We start from the raw sequence: 22,165 nt of genomic DNA, 5'->3' as shown, positions 1-22,165 counted from the left end.
CTTGTTTAAAAAACAAGGTTTGGTACAACTGAAGAAACGATTTACTCGATTAAGAGAGTATGAGTTGAGGTGCGAGAGCTCGCATGGCAAAAAGTCTGATTGGTCCTATTATCACTTCACCTGTGTTCTTGTTATGTGAGAAACTCTCATGTATTTGCTCGGTTGTGTAAATTTAAAGATGTCACATTTATGCGGACAAACCTTGACAAATTTGCAACCCACAAAATAAAAGCCTCTTTTGCATAATAGCCACTGCCTCAACAAACGGGAAGCAATAAGTAATGCCTCCCACTTGCCAAAAATGGCAAATGTTACACAAGATAAGACATGGTGTTTATTGTTTGAGTACAGTAATTAATATTAATATTATAAATGTAAAAAGGTGGAGATTTTATGTGTAATTCTTCAAATCCATTGCTACATTGATGCTGGTGGCAAATATGCAAATTATGTAAATGTGTAGGTACAAGAAATCATTTGCATGCTGAATGCAGGAGAGCTTATAGCCTAAGTTTACTTTGTAGTCTGTGTTTTTAATGGGACTTTTTTTGACTAGTCATGGTAGGACATAAACAGGTGTTACCAATGACATCGATGATGGCTCTGTTCCATTCAAGTGTAGACATCAGTAAGCTGTCAGTTAGCCACAATGTAAAGTAGCACAGATGGCACACTGGGAAACAGGGAAGGCTAAATGGATTCAGCCCTTTTTAAAAGTAATGAATTACACCAGTGATTTTCCTTTTAAGTCAAAGTGTCAGTGAAAAAGGACTTTTGTGGGATAAATTGAAGCAGACTTATCGTTTGTACCACTGCTAGCTTGTCAGTGGCTAAAGCTAGTAGGCCTATTCGTTACTTTTATATTCTTGCTCACAATACACTAGAAAGTAATATAATATTCACAAATACTTTTTTTTAAAACTATTCTCAACTAAATTTTCATTGAATCAGTTCTTGATGTTGATGTTTGATTAACATTTATTTGCCTTTCCCTTTCTTTGTAACCATGCTAGCAGCACATAGTACTAAATGTTAGAATTTGAATTAAAACAACCTGCAAATGATATAACATTCCCATAAGCCTCAGCCTTAAATGTTTGGTTATAATTAAAAAATATTAACAAGCTGTTAAGTGTAGTAGCATTAGCGTGTGGTGAAAACATCATGCTATGAGTGGGAAAGACCCTCAGTCATAAAAACATGGCTGCCATCAGAAAAACAATGAGTTTGAAGACATATAAGACATAAGACATATATTATGTAGGTTATTTAACAGTTGTACATTTTCAATGCACACAGCTATCATAAAACATTTAGTAACTATTTAACATTTTACAGTACTTAATCTTCACAGTTTGTTTTTCTATGTCAATTGTTTTGTACATGTGTGAAAGTTCTACATTTAAATGTCAAGTTTGGGTAAACAACAGTAAAAAACATGATACATGTTCAAGTGTTTCTTAATTGGGACGCAGGTTGTGCTAAAGTCCAAACATGAAGCTTCCCAGCAAAATTATTTGAAGCAGTGACATAGCTGACATGTGGATATGACTCGCCGCCCCTGTGAGCAGTTTGGCGTCTTTGGACACGGAGATGATGCGACTGAAGGTTGGGTGGATGTGTCTAAAGTTGTTCTGAAGAGGTGTCACCTGCTCTGCATCCACCTCTGTTGAGAAGATCTGCCAGGTAAACTGAACCAGCTAAGGAGGAACAAAAAGACTTTTAAAAAACCCTGTGTGCATAACCCCCGTTAGTTATTTTGGAAAATGGCTGTAAATACCTACTTGGGACCATGAGATGTAGATGGGGACTTCATACAGAGTCCATATGACTGCTTGTGAACATGGAGGGGTGGTGAGGCTGCCGTAATAACGGAAATACTGACTCATGTTGTGCTTCGGCAGAAGGCTCATCAGCGGAAATGGCTTGACTTTAGTAGTTTGGCCTTGAGGAAAGATGCACAGCCATAATGAGAACAGATGCAAACAACCCAAAGAGATATTTGTTATGATTTTCTTCATACCTTTGTAAGAGACAGATGACAGCTTTTGTGATATATGTCTGAAGTGCACATTATCTGCATAAGCAACCTGTAAAAGGAGCGAAATCAGGATGAAAAAAACTACAAATGCTTAGAAATAAAGAGCGCACGCGATTCATTGAAAACTGACATCAATAAAGAATCCAAGAACTGCAAGTCCTGTTGGGTCATCTAAGGCTGCCGTCAAATTTGGATGGATGGACTTCATGTTGACAATATGCATCTAGAGAAACACAAAAAAAGACATTAAGGGAAGTCTGCTCTGCATTATTCTTTTGAAACTGTATTTCAGTGCAGATCTGTCTACTGACCGTACTGTACCTCCATCGGGTATCTGCGTCCGTGCACTGTGTGCTCTGATCCGTTAGTAGCCGGGCCTCCCCAGTGGAAGTGCAGCTGCATGGTGTGATAAACACCTGGAAGACCTCCACCGCTCACTGACATGCCACTGCTGACCTGCAGCACCACTGGAAGTGACCAGGAACATTAGAAACATCACCAAAAAAAAGAGAAAACAAATCCTCATTCAGTTAGGAATATTCACCAGAGTGTCCGTCATTTTCAAGCGTCCAGTGGCCTGTTTGGATCGCATCAAAGCCCTCGAGATGTAGAGAATCCAGAGACTCATTTCTGGTCATCTGGTGGTCCAGGTTGATGGGGGAGTGAAGCTCTTCAAGTAAAGGATGACAGGACGAGAACATGTCTCCCCATGCATAAGGATCTGAGGGAGGTGAAGGAACCATGTAAGAACCAAACAGACCAGAAAGAACAGAAGACATGAATGTTATTTGAATCACCCTGGAGCATCCATGGGATATCAAGATTATTCAAGAGATTAGATAGTTCAAGATCAAAAGATAGTTTAAAAAAAAATCCCAGCTGTTGTTGGATTACAGACTTTTAAATAATTAGAATTCTTGTAAAAGTTGAAACTGAAAATACAGCTGTATCAGAGCTTTTGATCATAAAATGTAACCTTTTTCCAATTGTTATGATATAGTGTCATGGACATAAAAATGTTTGCCTGATCTGACTCTTCACCAGTCAGGCCCCTCTTCCAATGTGAAAGAAGGGCAAACCTATTTAAATGATATCCACTGAAGAAGACTGCGTGACCTGATCAAAAGCTACAGAACAATGGGCCTTTTGGTGAGATACAGTAGTCTGCACTGAGAAAAACAGTCACGATACTAAAACATCTTTTTAACTTCCTGTTCTTCCTTCTTTCTTTTAAAAATCTCCAAAATCCGTTTAGGTCTCCACAACACCATCTAAAGAAACATTCTCAGAGGTCTCATGGAAAAAAAGATCAGCTGACATACATTTTGGAAAATTCACAGCTTCCATATAAATCTAAGAAAGCTCTTGAAAATAAGATAGACTTGTTTATAGTAAAATATAGTAAAAAAAATAAAATATAATGAACTATTATAATAACACCTTGAGGCCTATTTGTAGAGCACCTCTAAAAACAAAGTAATACAAAGAGTTTTCCATGAAACAACAACCAAACTAAAATCACATCAACAGTCAGAGACAGTAAAGGTGTTGGTTGAATATATCCCACAACATAAAGGTACAGGATACTTTAAAATGTATCTACATTAAAGCCTGTTAATAAAAAGGAGATTTAAAAGATCAACCTGATTTTGCCAGCTTAATGTCCTCTGACAGGATGCTAAAACTGCTGTCTGTGTGTTTCAAATGAATAGTTAGCTCGTAGATTACTCACCACAGTGCGGCTCGGTGTAACAGTAGTCCTCTGGAATACAAATAACAGCAAAATGTTGAGAAGAAATGCCTTGTTTTAATTTAAGTAGCTTTAATCAATTAAAAACATATTTTCGGATATTTTCGTCATCTGAAACTCGAGCAGGACCCTCACCTGAAATAACATATGAAACAACAGTCATGAGGAGAGCGGCGGTCTGAATCATGGTCAGATGTGGCACTCGATGAACCCGCTCAGGTGTATGTTTGTGAGGTAGACTCAAGAGGAGGGAGAACGTCGTCCTGCTTAAATAGCAGCCCGAGGTGGAAGCTGAGTTTTCCTCCTGGTGTGATCAGTGATCTGTGTCATTACAAGTCCAGTGGTCTTTTTCTGATCAACAGGCTCATTGATGCGAGACAGCCCCCACCCCCACACCCCCACACCCCCACACCCCATCCCTCCTTCCCACTGCTGCCAGCAAAGATACCCACTGACCAGTAATAAGACCCATTCATCTCATGGGAAAGTCAGGATGTGTAGCAAGTGGAATAAGAAAGGTACAGAACATACATGACTTTATCAGCAGGCTATAAAAATGTAGTTGAAGAAATATAGATGAATCAGATTTAAATCTAAAAGGGACAAAATCCCACAAATAACAGTTTATATGCTTTTAGTAAGTCTTTCTTCTTTGATTCATTTATTTGCCATCACAGTCTGGGTTTGTTTGCCTGAAGCCACTGAAGAAGGGCTTTGACCCAAATGTCTGCGGCAATCAAAAAAGTGGATATTTAAGATTTTGGTGTGCTGTCCTGAGTCACTTTCGATCATTATAATTATTGAAATTTTAAATGCCATGCATCCACTTATTTGATTTGGTCACTATAACAACTACATCTAAATACATTGACTAATTAGCAGAGTAGTCAGAGGGTAAAAAACAATAATGTATGCTCTAAAATGATGTCTTGTAAATACATCCAAGTATTTGCTATGGCACTTCTTGTGAATGCAATAAAAGTATTAGTAGTTTCCTTAATTTCTAATTTTTAAGTTCTTTCCACACTGTCTCATAAAGACATCCATCTTTACTGAGCTTCTCAGCGTCAAGTGGTACATCTCCCTCATCTAGAAAACGATCATGTGGTTGTGTCACTACTCGGCCTGTGTGAACAAAGCCTCTTTTCTTCAGCGACAATGCACCCCAGCAGGGTATCGCTATCTGCTCTGACGGCTGCCTTATGAGTCACTGTGAAATGCAATATATGCACTTTCTTTAAATCATTTGACTCAGGAATAGTGCGGGGATTTCCCTACATCGCACCTTAATCCTTTGACATTTGGTCACTGCAGACAGAGATATTTCCTCCACGAGTCAAAGGAGTTAGAGGAAGGTAAATGTAATGGATGCTGTGTTCATAACCACTGACGCATGAGTCGTCCTTCATGGTGCAGTTTATTTGGCATTTTGATTAGATGTACATCTACCTCAGGGAGAAAAAAAAAAAAAAAAGCCCCCCCCCCCCTCCCCTGCAAATAAAGCATTCTTTAAGTTTAAAGGCTATGAAATAAGACAATGAAATGTATTTGTTTTGTTATACATAAAACATTTCTAATCCAGTGAAATGAGTTGTAACACCGTCATAGTCTAGCACAGAAACTTGTGTCACTGCAGCTGTTCCAGTCATGGGCAGGATTCTTTGATGCACACGGAGTATTTCAACCTACTATATACGACAGACTGTCGAGTTTAAAATGTTGCTTTTAAAAGAAAATTCTCTCAGCATGCCAAGCGACAAATAAACATGCACCTCAGGTCCAAAGTAAAAAATAAAATAAAATAAAACCAAACAAAGCTGGTGGGTAAAGAAAATTAAAATCAAACCAGAACACCATCTTCTTCCTATACACACATGCAAACTTTTTTTTCCACTATTTGAGTTTTTGTTGGTTGGATAATCCTCTGTGGATTGTCAAAGCCAAAAAATAAAAAAATAAAAAAGGAAAAAAAATGGGGAAAATAAGTTTCAGCACAAAAAAATGAGTTTTCTACACATACAGTACATTCAAACAGGAAGTACAGACGTACACAGTCATAGCGACACATTTTCAGCTGGTGCTCTTTATGCAGATCAAACGCTGTTTAATGCTGGTGGTTGTGGGTCGACTCTATTCCAAACACTTCTTCTGGCTTTTTAAAGTTCATCTTTGAGTGAATCAAATGATTGTCATCATATCAGAGGTCTAAACATTTTGACACTTTTCTTTATTTCAACTTTTTTTTTTCGTTTTTTTTACTGCGAACCCACTGATAAACAGAACAGTAACAGACCCATCAACAACACCAAACAGGAAAAAAGACTCACAGCTACAGTCAGCGACATTATCTTCATCAGTAGCTGAGGAAACACAATCGCACATATAAGCACATCAGGGATGGAGGGGCAGCATCCAAACGTAACACCTGACAGATTAATCTCCAAAAGTTCCAAAAAAAACGGAAAAAAAAAAAAAACCTGAATTAATAAAGAGATGAACGTGCAAAACATTGAGCTTTGAGTCACTAAACATGGTTCAGTTAGCAAATACACAACTATCCTGCGGAGAGTTAATGATAAAGCAACAACAACGGGACTGTTTTCATGATTCAACAACTTCATGATTGTAACACTTCTGTAAATAAATTGATTTTTGTCAAATTCATTAGCGGGATATCAACCCCTAATCTTCACACATGCACTTAATCGCGCTTGCTCACTGATCAGTGGACAATAAAACTATCAAGATTACAGCCTGCAGTCATACATTATAATCATAAAGAACACAATACCAGACTCCGATATTTATAAGTACCACCACAATCCTTGACACACAATGCCTTGTGTTCGCATTACCTAGTAAAAATCCTGCAGTAGGAAACTAACTGTACCTTCTTGTAAGGTTAAACCTCTTTATTACAAAACAGCTTTTGCTTCAAATATGCGCTATAAACCTGGAAGACCGCTTCATGTAACAGACTCATAAGAAAGTGAAGGGACAGGAGGTTTTTTTTTATGAGCGAGTAGAAATCGTGATCTGGGACATGCCGAGAGACAGATTGGATGAAAACGTTATTGAAGCCTGGAGACCATTCCGATCCGTCTGAAAGACACTATGATGCTAACAAAGACGCAAAGGGAACAATTGCTGGCTTCGCTGTCCGTCCATCATTCTTTGCCTTGTGCTGGACTCTGACACACGGGTATAACAAATTTGAGCCGCACAGACCTGAGGGGTATTTACATCATGGCTTCCCGACCAATCAGAACACCTCTGAGATGTTTCAAAAGCTTCCCTAAGTGAATAGTAAGGTCGCAGCCTTCTTCGCCTCGATATAGTTTTACTTTCTCTGTACAGAAACGGTCCTCTTTGCTCCTTCAGAAGCTTTAAAAAACTAACGCTCAGAAGGCCGACTGTAGAAGATTCTCCAGAGAGAGGGCGTCCTGGCTTTGTTGTATCTTCTAAAAAAAATGTGCTGCCTCTGGTATGTCTGTACAAGCTTTAACTACACAACAGTCTGCTGCATCCTCTCCTGCTGCAGAGTGCACACACGGGCTTTCTCGACCAGCAGGTAATGTCTCGATGCAGCTCTGTATCGTCAGTCCACAGTCCTATACCACGGTGCTGAGGGAGGCGTCTGCTGGCATGGAGGCGGGTACGAGGCCATCTGTCGGGGTGTCGGGCCCCACAAGGAGGGTGCTGCTATCTATGGAGTCCTCTCGCTCCTGAGATGATGGTGCCATGTTTGACACAGGACGGGAGGCGTTGGGAATATCGGCATGCATCCCGTCTACCATGGTGTTCATCTGGCTTGGCACCAAGGCAACACCACTGTGTCCTGAAGTAAAAATCAAAGAGAGGACATGAAGACCAGAGCGTGACTCTGTAAACATTAAAGGTACGACAAAAAAACGGAACAAGTTTGTACCTAGGTCCACGTAGAGTAGGCTGTCTGGGTTGATGGAGGCTTCGTATGGAGGAGGGGGGTCGTCAGGGTGCTGGATGTCGGGGTATTTGTAGGCTGCATACGGTGGGGGAGGCTCTTGGAAATGGAAAGCGCCTCCCTCTCCGTCATCAGAGAGATGCAGGGGAGTGAGGCCTGTGCCAAAGGCATCCGGGCCGTAGTCGAAGCCTGGGACTCGTCTTCCAAGGTTAAAGTGGTGCACTGTGCAAAAAAAAAAAAAAAACAGGCACAAAGATGAAAAATCAGTGCAGAAGTGCACCAAAAATACATCCACAAAACGAGGACACTTTCATTAACAGACAAATTGAATTAGCAAGAAAAAGGAGAGGGTTTTAAAATAAATGTTCTAAAGTAAAAAATGTATTTTCTTTAACATCCTAAAACTACAAAGGGTTCTCAAATGTTGCTATAAGTGCAGCTCAGTGTATCACAGGGCTCGAAATTAATTGCTGCAGTCAAATGAACTGACACTAATTATGATAAGAAAGCCTCATTACATAAGCAAGAGATCATGGTTTGGAGAGATGTGTGTGTCCAACACTCACAGTTTCCTCCAATCAGAGTTTCGATGCGTTCACGTCTCCGCTGTCGGAGTCTGTGCACCATGAAGAGCAGCAGCGAGAGGATGAGGAAGGATGAGATGCAGCTGACGATCAGCCTCATCCCGCTGGCCATAGAGTCGAACAGACTGTTGCCATCTGAGGAGAGAAAGGACGAGACAAAAACAGTGAGCTAATTCATGCTCATGGGTTCAAATTGATCAAGTGATCTGATTAGTGATGCATATTTAGGAGAGCAGGCTTATTGAATTTGTCTTCATGGCTCAATGTAAGAAAATCGATAAAGTATATGTGATTTTTTTTGCAGACAGTGAAATGATATGCCGTGGCTAAAAGAAAGTAAACCAAAATAAAACATAAATTAAGTGGGAACGAGAGCACTGACATGAAAATCCCTCCATGTAAATATCTCTGCAGCAACTTACACAAACTATTGGCTTTATGTTTAAATGTCAAATCGTTTTTTTGCAAGGTTCTAATCATTGAGGCGTGGCAGACTGGCAGTACCTGGGTCCAGGCAGGTGAACTTGCAGCACTCTTTAGGATCCTTGCGGAAGTGCTGGCAGCCCTGCGGACGCTCACACAGAGCTGCCACACACATCTCAGGCTCTCCGTCGTGACATGTGCAGCTCAGACACGGGTCGTCACCCTTAGGCGTGAAGTAGTAGCCCTCGTTTACGACGTTATCTTTAATATCCACACACGTTTGCCCTACAAATGACATATAACATCAATATATAGTTCAGAAAATGACAGGAACATTTCAGATCGATTTTCAAATTCAAATTTCAGCACTCACTCCTCTTGCAGAGAAAGGGAAACTTCTTATAACAGTTCTCAGCGTGCCAGCTGTGCAGGCCTCGTTCATTCATGCTTTTAATTTGAAAGCGCTGCAGCTGGGCACAGAAGACGTTGTCTTGAGTGGGAGACGCCTCCCCAAAATTGGTTAGACCCTCAGGTGGCAGAAACACCTGCATCGACCCTGATGAGAGAAAAAAAGACAATCTTCAAACATTTCAATGATTGATGAAGAACATATGAGCTTCTAAAGGAGCAGATAAATACCTTTGTATGCCACCTCCCAGCGGCCCTCCAGGGAGTTGTTCTGATTGGTGATCACATACTGGTACCCCACCCAAAACCTGAAAGCAAATCACCAAAATGTTTAACTTATGAAACCCCTACACTTAACTACCACAATTGGCCACTAGAGGGCCTGCAACACATAACAGAGCACTGTCATTACCCCACAGCAGAGCCCGAAATAAGTACATGTTATTTTATGCTAACAAAATATGTCAGCCACGGTCAAATATAGGTTTAATAATAAAAATAAAACAAATCAGCTTTTCTCTGTAAATGAATGGTAAATAAACAACCAAAGAAAGAGCAGCACTCTTAACAGTCATTTAAAAGTGTTTGTTTTTGTGAGAAGAATTTTGAAACAAAATAAAAAAATGCACTTAAGTAAATCAGACCTTGTTAACCATCAGAAGCTTCAAACATTAATAGAGTAAAAACTTACTTGCACTGGTCTCTGCGCTCACAGACTTTGTCATCAAAATCCACCTCGATCTTCAGTATGAACTGCAGCTCCTCGTTGGTACCAAATGTGGCCAAAGAGCCGTTGACTTTCTGACAAGTATCCACGGCCTGCCAGTAGTTCTCGTTCCTCAGGTACACTTTGTAGCAGCTGGCCGTCTTCTCGTAGTGGTGCCACCCACTGGGGCATTTCTCTGTAGACAGAACAAAATAACAGTTTCAGGATTGTGGCGTGATAAAACCTGGGTTATAATGCAGATTCAAAGACTTTATAAGCAGCCAAAATAAAACGAGATTCTTACTGTTGAAGCGCACAGGCTGAGCCACACCTATGACGTCTTCTACCTGGTCATATCCGTTACCAAAACGAAACCTCTCCTCCTTTATAGCTGCAAAAAAAAAAAAAAAGACTCTAGGTCAACATGTGTGATTTTTTTTTTTACTTCCTTCAAGTCTAAATTATATGTGCACAAAAGCCTTTTTGATTAAAATAAAACCAATAAGATACAAGTTTACATTTAAAAAAGGTCCACAGACTGTATGGTCTACTAATGGCATTCCTCCTGGTACATTTCTAGGGCTCTTACAGTTTCTGTCTGCATCACCAAAATGTCAAGGTTGTAGATGCTGATAAGATGATAACAGCAGAACCAGTTTACATTCTAGCACACACGTTAGTATCCTTTTTTAAATGTTATAAAAGCCCGTTTGAATCTAAAATCCAGCATTGTGTACATAACGAAAATTCTACACTTTATTATAAGGAGTCTGAGAATTAATCCAATACATGAAGTAACAATTAAAATATTGATAATCACCCAGTTACTAATGACTGCACGGTTTATATTCTGAAATGTCATCTACTGTATCTTAACAAGCCAACAATACAACCTCACTAACTTTGGAAACTTGAGTTTCTCAGTTTACAGCATCACTTAGAAGTCAGACATCTCAGCATAAGAAAAAGGAACAGAAGATATGTATTCTTACTCACATGCTGATCGCTTAAACTTCAAGTGATTTTCAGAGGACACTAAGCTGATAAAATAAAGTAAACTAATTGTTCACTTGATGTTTCCATGAAATTAAAACCTGGTATATCAGAAGTTCCCTTCACTTTGGATATAAAAAGGGGAAAAAAACAATCACTGCTCCCCAAATTCAATGTTGTGAATCTGTAACATCAAGCACATGTTTTTTAAACATTCTGTTGTTATTTCAACTTTAAATTGCATTACTTGCGTTCAGACACAACCGTTATGGTAACAAGTGTCTTTTTTTGCAGGCTGGTTAATATTTGTAGAGTCTGCTATATGTTTGTTGCTAGTTAGTTATCCATATAACAGCTTCAACCTTCTCCTCTTCAACCTGCACTGAGTTTACATGATTGAGCACTTTCCTTTTGTAGTGTTTTGCTGGTGTTAGTGAGACAGATCGCTCAACCTTTGACTGTATTCAATTCAAGAAAGAGCTAATCCCATCCTGGAACACTGATTTCCATGCATTCTGTTAATCTAGCTTAAAATGAACCCTCACTGAGGCATGACGTTGATTGTTGGGTTTTTTATTTCATTCTGTACGATGCTACAGCCACTTAGAACATAAGGAAGAGGACAAATCATGGCACGAGAGCCTTATTTGAGAAGCCTATACATAGATTTGTAGTTAATTACATTATATTGTTCAATAAACACGCTTCCAGTGCTGTTCCCATTTCCTTCCTTTAATGCATGTTTAAAAAAAATGTGTTTTGATGAACACAGCCCACTGTGAAAGTTCAATCAGGATACAGTGTTGTTAACATGCCAGCAGCATTTCCACAAAAGTAAGCATTACCACTTCTGTACCGGGGTCACATGCTGAACTCAATCCTTTCAATAATTCCTATTATGCAGTCAGAAATCTGGGGATAAGGTCTCTCTGGGTTTAAGAGCGGAAAACAAAAGGATTTCGGTCAAAAGGATTAACCGCTGCTGCAACATTGCTGCTGTGTTTTGAAGAGATCAACAAGCAGTAAACAAAAACAGAGACACATGTGCAGCCACTCAGAATTTAACTCTGCCTCCCTCTGCCATCTGATGCTATCAGTCAGGAGCTGATGGATTTACTGTGGTGGATATCAGCCGACTAACATCACGTCTAAGCCTTGTGGTTAAACAAATCATCTGGATTGAATTGAGTTTGAGGGTTTTACTGTGCAAATGTTTTAAGGCCATTCCTTGGTTCATATGATGTCCACATGCCTCACTGAGCATCGCTGAATATTGCTCAATTGGACATCAGTTTTTTTTCTCTAATTCATGCTTAGGGCGTTCAAACCAGTAATAAGAGATGTCCACGTGTGGTTGGTTTGTGCGTGTGTAGAAGTTTTTTGTTTTTGCTATTCTTTGCCGAAATCTTCTGATTGTTAGGTAACAGAGTGGGTGTCAAAAAGGCTCAAGTGAGCAAAACTCACGAGGACAGTCCATCTCATCACTCTTGTCCTCGCACGCTGTCCAGCCGTCACACTGCCAGGACATCGGGATACACTGCATCTTCCCACTGCGGCAGGCGAACTGCCCGGGGCTGCAGCGCTGCTCTGTAACACAACAAGAGAGTTTGCGTGGTCAAACCTGCACAAAACGGAGCCCTTTCCCAAACAAGAAAAAACACGTTCAGAATTAGAGTCAAGCAGTGGACAAGTTGAGTCCTAGAGTTGTTCCAATTTCAATGTAAGCTATTCAGTTGACTTCGGATGGAACAATAATAAGAAACAACAATGTGGTGTCAGTATAGAGTTAGTCAGAGCTAAAATCACTTCATGCTATAAGATGCTGCAGACAGAATATGTCACTAATGTTTTCTCAGCATGGCTGTTTTTCAGCAAAGAATCTATGAGTGTTCATCATTTACAAGGTTAGTAACAGGAGCATAATAAAAAAGTATCTTCCTCTTGAGTACAAACAGGCCCATTAATCAAAACAAATAGTTTGATGTCAAATATCACGTCACTCAAACAATGTTCAGCAAACGCAGAATGGTGAAATGTCTCAAAAAGCTCCATCTTTGTAATTCATTATCTTCTCAGTTATGACTTAGCAAAATAAAATACATAAAAGACAGTTACATGGCATGTTTATGTGTGTATGTATGTGGCCATGTTTTCCAAGGGTGTAACTTGAGACAGGCAGTGTAGCATTGTCAACAATAATGTCACATCAACACAGGAAAAAGTTTGATTTTCAAGTATGGGAATCTGCTCTGGTGTGGAACAACATGCATCATAATAACTATAATATACACACTAGGCTTGTCATGATACCAGTTTTAAACGTCCAAATGATATGAAAAAATAAAATAATATCGGTACCTGTGTCGATATCATGGCAAAAAAAGAAGTCACTAATAATGGGTTATTTCTTCTTTGCATCACAAAAGATTGCCAGTGAACTAAAAAGTTACTGTTTCTAAATTTCACAAATGTTTGTATCTCTGTCATTTACACAGTTGTAACCCCCCCCCCCCTGCTCTCTGTGTTTGTGAGGGTCATACAATTAACCTTTGCATCTTTATGAGACGCTAAAACGACTGGAGAAACGTCAGGATTTGCCGAGCTGTGGATTTGAATGAACCACTGTTGCTCTCCCTTTCTGCCATGGCTGCTTTAGTTTAAAATATCACTGAAGATGTAGTTTTCTTTCAACCTATTCTTTTTGATACTATTAATCATTAAAATAACAGATAATTCATCGTTATACTACATGTGGTATCAAAGTTTTTACATGTTTGACAATCTTAATAAATGGACAGATTTTTTTTAAGTTTGTCCTGATGGTTTCTCGTGAGTTCAATCAAATGACACAGAAGAACACTACTTTAAAATATAAATGCAATATCTGTCAACCAGGCCGCTCACTGACAGATACAACACACTGAGAAAGTCAAGTTGGACGAAACAAACATTGAAGCCGTAGAAAAGAAGACAAAAAAAAGCCTCAGGACTTGATAACTGAAAGCATAGATCCTCTCAGAGAATAATACATATTCAGAAGACTCCGACCACTTTGAAGAGAACAGAATCTATTGTAAAGTTGTCATTGAGCAACATTTCAGTTATGACAGCATGAGGCGAGAAGGAGCCTCATTTAGACCTCCAGCAGACACACACACACACACACACGTAACATTTTTCTATGGGCTTTTTGTCTTCTTTGTATCCGTCAGCATCACCGTCTGCACTAAGTGGGTCTCCATACTGCATGTGATCAACATAAGGGACGCTTCAGCATCAGAGCTGCATGTGTCCTGATTCGATCATGTGATTAAAGGTCTATAAGCAAACTCAAGAAGGTCCCAGCAATGTCTATGTTTACAGAAGAATAGGGGATTACTTTTGTTCTATTTTAACAACTTGTAAAAGTAAAGAAATGTAAAGAATAAAACAGCTGAAAGTTTTTAAAAGGCAGGTTCGCCATGTTTAAGTATTTAAAGATCAGGGTTCAAACTGAAGGAACTGCTAATATAACGTAATAAAACCACTAGACACAGCCACTATGCTAACACAAACACTGCTTGCTTACCTGACAATAATCTTGCCAGAGCTACCCGTGGACCTGAAAAGAATAGAAACAATAACAGTGACCATCCTGTTTGTTCTGCTTAGTATGTTCCCCTATAAGGAAATCTATTATGTACACTGTTAACAGTTCTCTGGTATTTGGCAGGGCTCCCCGATTCCCCCAGTTGCTTGCCCAGTAGTGGGTCCATATACACCCTACCATCTGTTTCTTGGATACAGGTGGTTGTGTTTGCCTACAATGGAGCTGGACCACCCATTCACCTGACAAAAATGGCTGCACTATTTTTACTTAGAAAAAAAAACAAAAACAAGGCCAGGAGCTATTTCAAGGGACTATTGTTCCATGTGTGTACCAACAAGCCAGGTGACAGTCTTACAGTACCACCACCTACATGGTGTAGACTAGACGGTGATTAAAAACATGCCTTTGCTTGTACTTAAGTTCAGACTTCTTCACAAGTTGATGATTCCTCTGAACTAAATAAAATAAAATAAAAAGTGGGCATGTTGCTTGGAGAGGCTCTCAGGAAAGACTTACTTTTCACAACCAGATCGTATTGAAGGTTTTCTTATTTACAACCCCCGTAAAGCCTCAACAACAGCTTTGTCTTAAGAAAACCACTCAACTGCAGTGAGAATTACAAAACTATTTGAACCCAGAAAACACAATGATTTATTATTACTTTCAAAAACCAGGAATCTTACATAATGTTAGAGGTAATCTTTTTATATTTACTGTAACAAAAAAAGGTCACAACCAACTTTCATCAGCAAGTCTGACCTCATTTTGTACAACCTCCTGCTTACTAGTCCTGATGTAGGTTCATAAAATATGAAAGAGTAAGGGTAAGTGGGGACAAAATATTGAAACAGCAATATATCATTGTCCTGACTTGTTTGATGCAATCATCAAACCGCTGTTGCCAAAAATCAATATTTTAATATAAAAAAAGCAAAGCCCTAAGCAGAGTCCCCAGCCAATTTTGACTCACCACTTCCTGACTCCTCACACTGACACTTGAGAAATGAATGAAGGTAAAGGGAGCTAAAGTTAATATGCCAAAGAAGAAGAAAACAATGGGATAAAAGAAGAAGATGAAGACAGGCAATAAAGTCAAACAGCATCAAAAATTACGATTGTTTTGCGATACACGCATGGGCCATGTATCAATTCATATCATACTGTATTGTAAGTTACCCTGTGTTTCCGCTCCATTTAGAACCCTGTTTCGTTTACAATCAAAACCAGCTAACCACCTGAACATCATACATTTTTTGCTGAAGGCCCGAACAATTGCCTCAGTGGACTGAAGTGTGGAGTTGTTGTCTGTAAAAGACACAGCAAGATAAAAACATGCAAATGAAGCCTCACTTGAAAAGAAGTTGACCTATCTAATAAGGATGACCTCAAAACAGGTCTTCTTCGCTCTGCCAAGAGCAGACGTCACCTTGTCTTAGTTAATGCTAAGTGGATTGAGATGCATTACAGGCCTGTGGCTCTCCTGGGGCAGGATCCATTCTCATTAGTCCCAATGAGCCTGAATATGTGTCAAACTGATGGATAACATTAGAGGCTGTGTATCCAAACACATTAGAGAGGATGTGTGATGTTAATAATTAATGCTTAATGTTTAGACAGAATATCTGGCTGTGGATAGACTAGGTTAAAACGTGTGCATGGTTCTCAAAGATTGAGTTTTTATTGCTTTTAGGCATTTTAAAGTTATGTGAAAATAACAAACTTTATGCTTCTTCCAAATTCCCATGAAGAATAACGCTTTGTTTATGAGCCGTGAACAACTTCATCGGAAGAAATCCAGAGCTTTTTCCTTGAAGGTACAAACTGCTAAGGGATGCAACAAATGCAGAGCCAAATCCAGCTGGGGTCGTGTATTTAAAATATAGCTGACTACACTTTTCAAGCTGTCTCTGCATGAGCTCTTGACCAAAAAATTCACGCTTGATTTGTGCTTTCTGCTGCCTGTGGTTTGAATAAAGCTGCTTTGCTGTCTGAACAGTCTTCATCAGTATTCATTCTTCCTGAGAAGTACTGCAGGAGAAATCTTCAAAAGTAGAATTTATTCAGCTACCACTGGCCCCTAACTTTGGGGTTATCAGATATTACATGGTGTAAGCAAGAAAAGCCTCCATCTATAACAACTTCAATAGGGAGTACATGTCCCTAGTAATGATCTGAACTGCCTGCTGAATGGGATGGAGTATATCTGAAAGGACTGTGGTCTGCAGCTGCCTGAAAGCTCTTCTGTCCCTTCTGGTTTGGGGAGGATTTCATAAGGGAGATATTTTTAGTAAAGATACTTGGTTTGGAGGTTTTGATTTTGGACGGGCTAGAAGCCCTCCAATGACAGACAGAATGCCTGATGCTCAGTAGGTTTGACATGCAGGCTGTGAATTTGCTTCGTAATGGGTTGAAAAATAATTGAGACTTTTCTATACCAAGGCCATGGAAAAAAAAAAAACATGATTATATCATCTCGTATTGAAGCTATTCCTCCCACAAGCATTAAATGTTGTCTAGAAATGAGTGAATGCCGGCTACTCAGAGAAATGAAAGCCTCTGCATCTCTTACATAACCCAGAGGAAAATACAATAAAGACTATGAGACTGCCCTGACTCAGTGCTACTGAAGTATCAGCACAGTCAACCGGCCCTGTGAAAACGCTGCTTCATCTCTGAGGCTCCGTGTTAAAAGCAAAGAGTGGCTATGGGCATTCATTTGTTATTTGTTCAGCCAGCTTACATTTAAAACCAATACATGTCTCTTTACAGTGTGGGTGAAGGCCCTCCATGCTAAAAACAAGGCCCGTTTGGTTACGTAAAAAAGCAGTTTGGGGGTTGGAAATTAATGTGCCACTCATAACTGGTTTCCAAGAATTGGATCAGTAGTACATAGTCTGAGAAAAACAATAATGTAATCAATTCTTAGCAATTTATTTCTGTATTTAATGTGTTCCAGGAATCAAAAACTAAAACAAACAATGACCCTGACCTGCTGAAAATTAAGCACTATCCGTGTGCTAGTACACAACTTTCTGCTGTCATACATTTATTAAGCCTGACTGAGACCTCTCGGCTCTGTCACACTGTCAGTATTCTCCTCTCAACATTTCCATTCCCTTCACTTACACTTACACACTGCTCTACACTACAGGACAGGAGTAGGAGCATGAGCAAGAGGCTGCAGAAATGTTTCAGGCGTGAAGCTCAAAAGTCTCATTCTTCCGGTGACATAAATATGTTGAAGGTCGGTGCTGTTGCACTCACTTCTGTAACAGGAAATGATAACTCTGCATTCTTTGAACTGCTGATCAAGACCAAAAAACTGTCACTGTTGGAGGGTTTCTCCTCTTCTGCTGAAACCCAATAACTTACAAACTGGAAAAAAAAAAAAGTAATTCAATAACATCACTGTGAGAAGTTCTGGCTGTATTTCATGTTCAACACATTTGGGTCACTGCAAGTTAACCGTAGACTTGTCAATCATCTGATGGAGAACTCGTGGACTCAGCTGCTAGTGTTTATAAACCCCACAGAAAGTTCAGCAGACTGGTAGTTCCTCTTTATGTCTGTAAATATGGAGTGTTTCAGTCTCTGGAGTCCCTGGTATGTCTGCACTTTAGGAGTCCAACCAGACAGTGCTACTTTGTCTGGTGCTTCACAGTATTTGAAGTAGATCAGTATAGCCTGAGGTTGGTGGCCTTTCGGTGACCTGTGTCTGCTGTGCAGTCTCATCTTAAAACAGGGCAATGTTGTCAAGAATGTGGTGCTAAAACACAAATCCCAATGAAAGTGTATGATTCACTACATTTTAATATACAGTAATCAAAGTTATAAAATACTGCTTTTTTATTTAAGGAAAGCTGTCAAAACACCATATGCAAATATGAGATGAAAAATGTTGCTTTTTATGAAATCTGAACACTGGATCTAAATTTTATTTACAATTCCAACGTCCAACTTCACAGGAGTAGCTGTAAATGCAGCTGAGAGTTCAAATACATACATAGTACGTATACTATTATCAACATAATGTGTAGTAATTTTGCAGTTTGACAGACAGGCTCAGCTAAACTAGTTCCCAGTCTTGGAATGTGGAAGTAAACAACAGTCCAGCTGACGGCAAACGCCGCTACAGAGTAGCGTCCATTTATGGTCTGAAAAAAACTGACAAGTTGTTCATTTTGATTTTCAGAATTTGGAGAATCGGAAAAGATCATTGGTGGTCTGATGACAAGATATCTTTGGCTTACTGCGGATCTCACATTTGATTGCATACTGCATTTTGGCCAAATCAGTATGTGCTACTAGTATAGTAGGTGGTTTCAAAAACAACCACAGTATAAAAGGTGTACTATCCACCTACAGACATGTCATTGTAGATTGGTAGTCACCAAAGGACATAAATATGAGCTATCAGTGATGCCATTGCACTGCCTTGTAATGTGTGTTTGTATCCACTTCTATCCATTAATACATGTTTTGAATACTTCTACAACACTGTGTTTAATACCACAGTACTGCTATTACATATTATTTTAATAAGCATCTGAAAATTGGTAATCGAAAAGATTCTATTCATATTTTGGAGTAAATGCACAACCTCCTTCCCTGCATGGAGAGTGTACGCCTGCAACTTCACTGCACACTGGTAAGTTTCACGACCGAGTTGTACAAAACTGTGAAAGTTATCACCAAAGAGCGAGTCTGTACAAATATATATTGCCATCTACAGCTGAATTCAATCTTCACCTGTTAGGAGACACCTAGCTTGCGCGATACAACATGATGTGGAACAAGTGTGGAAATCAGGTAAGCCAATTGTAAAAGTCCGGAATTTATCAAGGCCAGATGCAGTCTGTTGGGTGACTTGATACCAACTCCTAAAGCTTCAGAGAACGTCTGAAATGATAGTGTGATGATGCAGGTACCTTTGTCAAGTCATACTGAAAGACTTTGTGAGATGCTGCGAGCTTACCTGTGTGCAAGAAGTGTTTCATGTTCACAGCTGCCTGGTTTTTAAAAAGTGAATTATGTTCGAGTAAACTGGATTATTTTAAGGTGAGTGCCATGTGGGCATCAAGGTTTTGGAGGCCTGAGCGTCCATGTGCACCAGCACGATGCTCTATAAAACAACAGTGTAAGCCTAATGTTTGAGTTTATAACAAAACCTGTGCCACTCTTTAACACAAGATTAAATAATGACTCAACCACTGGGAAGATAACTGATAACAGTTGATTTCATTGTGCAATTAAGTACAAATTAACCTCAGCGTGCACCCTGATATGAACTTAATGTCAGCTTAAGAACCAAACCTCTAGACAAATAAACAATAGGAGGGATGTGGTGCTGTGTGTAATGCATTTTCTGGGCAGGATTCTTGCTGCTTCTTTGGATTAAGCCAAACAATAGTGTGTTTATCCATGACTTGAATTGATAACAGTTTCGTCCTATCCACACGATTGTCAGGATCCCAAGACGCGTTTGTCCTCCTGCTGCTTAAAATGTGTCCAGAAAAGAGCTCTGGAAGCATTTGCATTCACAGCACGGGTACAAGCTTCCAATTGAGACAAATTAGGTAAAATAATGTCCTTGTTTGGTTCATATAACACTGGCATTTTGTGTCAAAGACAATTACCTGAAGTGGACTTCAGTGTGCCCGTACGCTGCTGCTATTTTAAGCACTAACAGGGTTTTCCCTTGTGAGGGGTTTTGTATGGTTATGTTATAAGTTGCCTGCAGTATATGTGGCACAGGACAAAAAGAGTTTAATGTGGGAGATATAAATAGTAAATTAAATTGAATCACCATTTACCGATTTTTAGGGTCAAGTGGTCCCAAAGCATTTACTTATCAAATCACACAGATAGTGTGATAAAAAAAATGAAACGACTGTCGTCTTCTGCTGGTGTGTTTCAGCGTGAGTCAAAGTGAGGCAGCATTAGTGATGCAGGAGCATGCATCTCTTAACATGCATTTCAAATGAAAACTCCACAGTTCAGCAGACACTGAGGGGGGGGGGGGGGGGGGGGGGGGATTCAAATGTTTGCACACCTTTTTTTTTTTTCTCATTCAACATGAGCTAAGAAAGACACCTTTGTGCACCAAATGTGTGTCAGGATAATTAATGGAAGCATAATTTCCCCTTACAGCCGTGTCCATAAAGTGTTACATTATTATTTAACATTGATATTTGGCTGTATTTATTCAAGTGTTTGTTGTTCAATGGCAGCAAAAAAAAAAAAATGGTTAAAGTACGCCCCACTTAAAAATACATTTCCTGCTAAAGTGGCAGACACTAAGAAAGCAACGCACACGGTCCAGTATTAGCACACAGTCCTGCTCTTTATCTAGCAGGCCCTTCCGCCTGACCTGCCGCTTTCTGCTTCCAGCTGTAATCTCTGTTTCCCCCCCTCTTCAGAGAGACGTGCCCTCGGGAATGTACGCAAAGACGCAAAAAACACAAATGTAGATGTATTTACCTGTCCGTGGTGGGTCCGTTACCGTGAGGACGAAGAGAAGAGAGAAGAGGACGAAACTGCTGCTGTCAGCCTTTGGCAACATTTATCCTCCATTCATAGTAACTCCTCTATTCAAGAAATGTTAAAAGATATACCGAGGATCTGTCGCCGCCCTCTCCGGATTTATAACGTTAACCACTCAGCGCACTTTGTACCCATTTCTATGCACTCGAAGCGCAATTTAAGAGAGATAAACACCGTGTGTCGAAAGACATATTCAGCGACACAGATTTGTTGTTAATCTGCCCCGAGTAGCTAACGTTAGCTCGCTGGCTCTTCCCGTTAACGTCGCCCGTCCTCTCCCGCTGCTCGGTGTGGAGAGCGGCGCTGATCCAAGATGGCTGCGGCCTCCCCATCACAACAATCCAACAATCCCAAACATGGAACACACCGGATATCAGCTGGAGGAGCCGTCGGGGGGGGCGGAGTTTAGTGGATTACGCTCGGCGTGACACACGATAAACCAGTGCGTTTGTCCTTTTGAGATTATTACGTGATGAGTCTCACCCAAAATATTAGCACTGTGGCTGTACTGAGCGGATGTCAACAGACTGTTTCAATCTTCACAGCAGTATGCAAGTTGCTGGCACACTGGGTGGTGTAAGTTCCGTTAGTTACGCGTATTAAAGGACTTTGATGAAGACTGATTCCATTTATTGGAAATGCCAATTGAATGCAGCAATATCTCAAGAGCCCACATTCACATTAACCAATGTTTATGGCCTTCCCTCACTGGGACAGTCTGACCTATTTGACCTTGTGAGACAGCACGTGTCTAGGAAATGTCATGGTTTACTTTTCGTACACATTAGTGGTTTGAGTACAACATACTGCCCACTAGATGTGGAATGACACACTTTCTCTTCAAGAAAAAAAAGTGTTAAAGATTAACTATGCTAAAATGTGAGTACACTTAGTAGTACTCATGTAGGACCTTAGATGAGTGTTGTCCTCGACTCAGCCAGATGTATGTTTAACCCACATCCCTGGTTATGAAAACACTGACCTTTGACTTCTGCACCCCTCCCTAAGAGATCAAGTTGAAGGATCTGTTTTGATTTATTCAAAACAAATACCATTCAGCAATAAAAGAGCCAGAAGGGAACCCCTTATTAAGTTATACTTGCTCTAGTGTCAGCAAGAAGTAGAACATAACTATTGAAAAGGTAATTCAGTGAGTTAATCTTTTGCAGACACATCTTGGCTGAG

At 39.9% G+C, this 22,165-nt stretch overlaps 2 protein-coding genes across 3 annotated transcripts; both read right to left on the bottom strand.

The window, feature by feature from the left end:
* Nucleotides 1-1,238: 1,238 nt before the first annotated feature.
* Nucleotides 1,239-5,322, bottom strand: car15 (carbonic anhydrase 15). Its single transcript, XM_061061801.1, has 8 exons — nucleotides 3,927-5,322; nucleotides 3,774-3,803; nucleotides 2,586-2,762; nucleotides 2,363-2,508; nucleotides 2,172-2,264; nucleotides 2,024-2,090; nucleotides 1,785-1,945; nucleotides 1,239-1,700 (listed from the first exon to the last, which is right to left on the bottom strand). The coding sequence occupies exons 1-8, from the start codon at nucleotides 3,976-3,978 to the stop codon at nucleotides 1,482-1,484; spliced, it is 945 nt and encodes a 314-aa protein (XP_060917784.1). The 5' UTR covers nucleotides 3,979-5,322; the 3' UTR covers nucleotides 1,239-1,481.
* A 192-nt stretch (nucleotides 5,323-5,514) lies between these two features.
* dgcr2 (DiGeorge syndrome critical region gene 2) lies at nucleotides 5,515-21,311 on the bottom strand. Of its 2 annotated transcripts, XM_061061799.1 has the most exons (11): nucleotides 20,918-21,311; nucleotides 14,417-14,449; nucleotides 12,313-12,435; nucleotides 10,160-10,246; nucleotides 9,841-10,051; nucleotides 9,381-9,457; nucleotides 9,115-9,297; nucleotides 8,823-9,026; nucleotides 8,301-8,453; nucleotides 7,720-7,956; nucleotides 5,515-7,629 (listed from the first exon to the last, which is right to left on the bottom strand). In XM_061061799.1, the coding sequence occupies exons 1-11, from the start codon at nucleotides 20,997-20,999 to the stop codon at nucleotides 7,403-7,405; spliced, it is 1,617 nt and encodes a 538-aa protein (XP_060917782.1). In that variant the 5' UTR covers nucleotides 21,000-21,311; the 3' UTR covers nucleotides 5,515-7,402. The 2 variants fall into 2 exon arrangements, with proteins under 2 accessions (XP_060917782.1, XP_060917783.1); XM_061061800.1 differs by lacking the exon at nucleotides 14,417-14,449 and having other exon boundaries at nucleotides 20,918-21,309.
* Nucleotides 21,312-22,165: the final 854 nt, after the last annotated feature.

The sequence above is a fragment of the Labrus mixtus genome, chromosome 17 (genome assembly GCF_963584025.1).
Source record: "Labrus mixtus chromosome 17, fLabMix1.1, whole genome shotgun sequence".
NCBI lineage: Eukaryota > Metazoa > Chordata > Actinopteri > Labriformes > Labridae > Labrus > Labrus mixtus.
Note: the sequence above shows the minus strand (reverse complement) of the source record. Positions and strands in the feature narration are given on the sequence as shown.

What these genes read in the sequence shown, in the direction of transcription:
- car15 (XM_061061801.1), bottom strand. Translation starts at nt 3,978, where the DNA reads ATGATTCAGACCGCCGCTCTCCTCATGACTGTTGTTTCATATGTTATT. An exon ending in TGTTTCATATGTTATTTCAG is followed by an intron (nt 3,804 to 3,926) that starts GTGAGGGTCCTG and finishes TTTGTATTCCAG; the next exon opens with AGGACTACTGTTACACCGAG. An exon ending in TGAAAATGACGGACACTCTG is followed by an intron (nt 2,509 to 2,585) that starts GTGAATATTCCT and finishes GGTCACTTCCAG; the next exon opens with TGGTGCTGCAGGTCAGCAGT.
- dgcr2 (XM_061061799.1), bottom strand. Translation starts at nt 20,999, where the DNA reads ATGTTGCCAAAGGCTGACAGCAGCAGTTTCGTCCTCTTCTCTCTTCTC. An exon ending in GAGCGCAGAGACCAGTGCAA is followed by an intron (nt 9,458 to 9,840) that starts GTAAGTTTTTAC and finishes ATTTGCTTTCAG; the next exon opens with GTTTTGGGTGGGGTACCAGT. An exon ending in CTGGGAGGTGGCATACAAAG is followed by an intron (nt 9,298 to 9,380) that starts GTATTTATCTGC and finishes TTCTCTCATCAG; the next exon opens with GGTCGATGCAGGTGTTTCTG.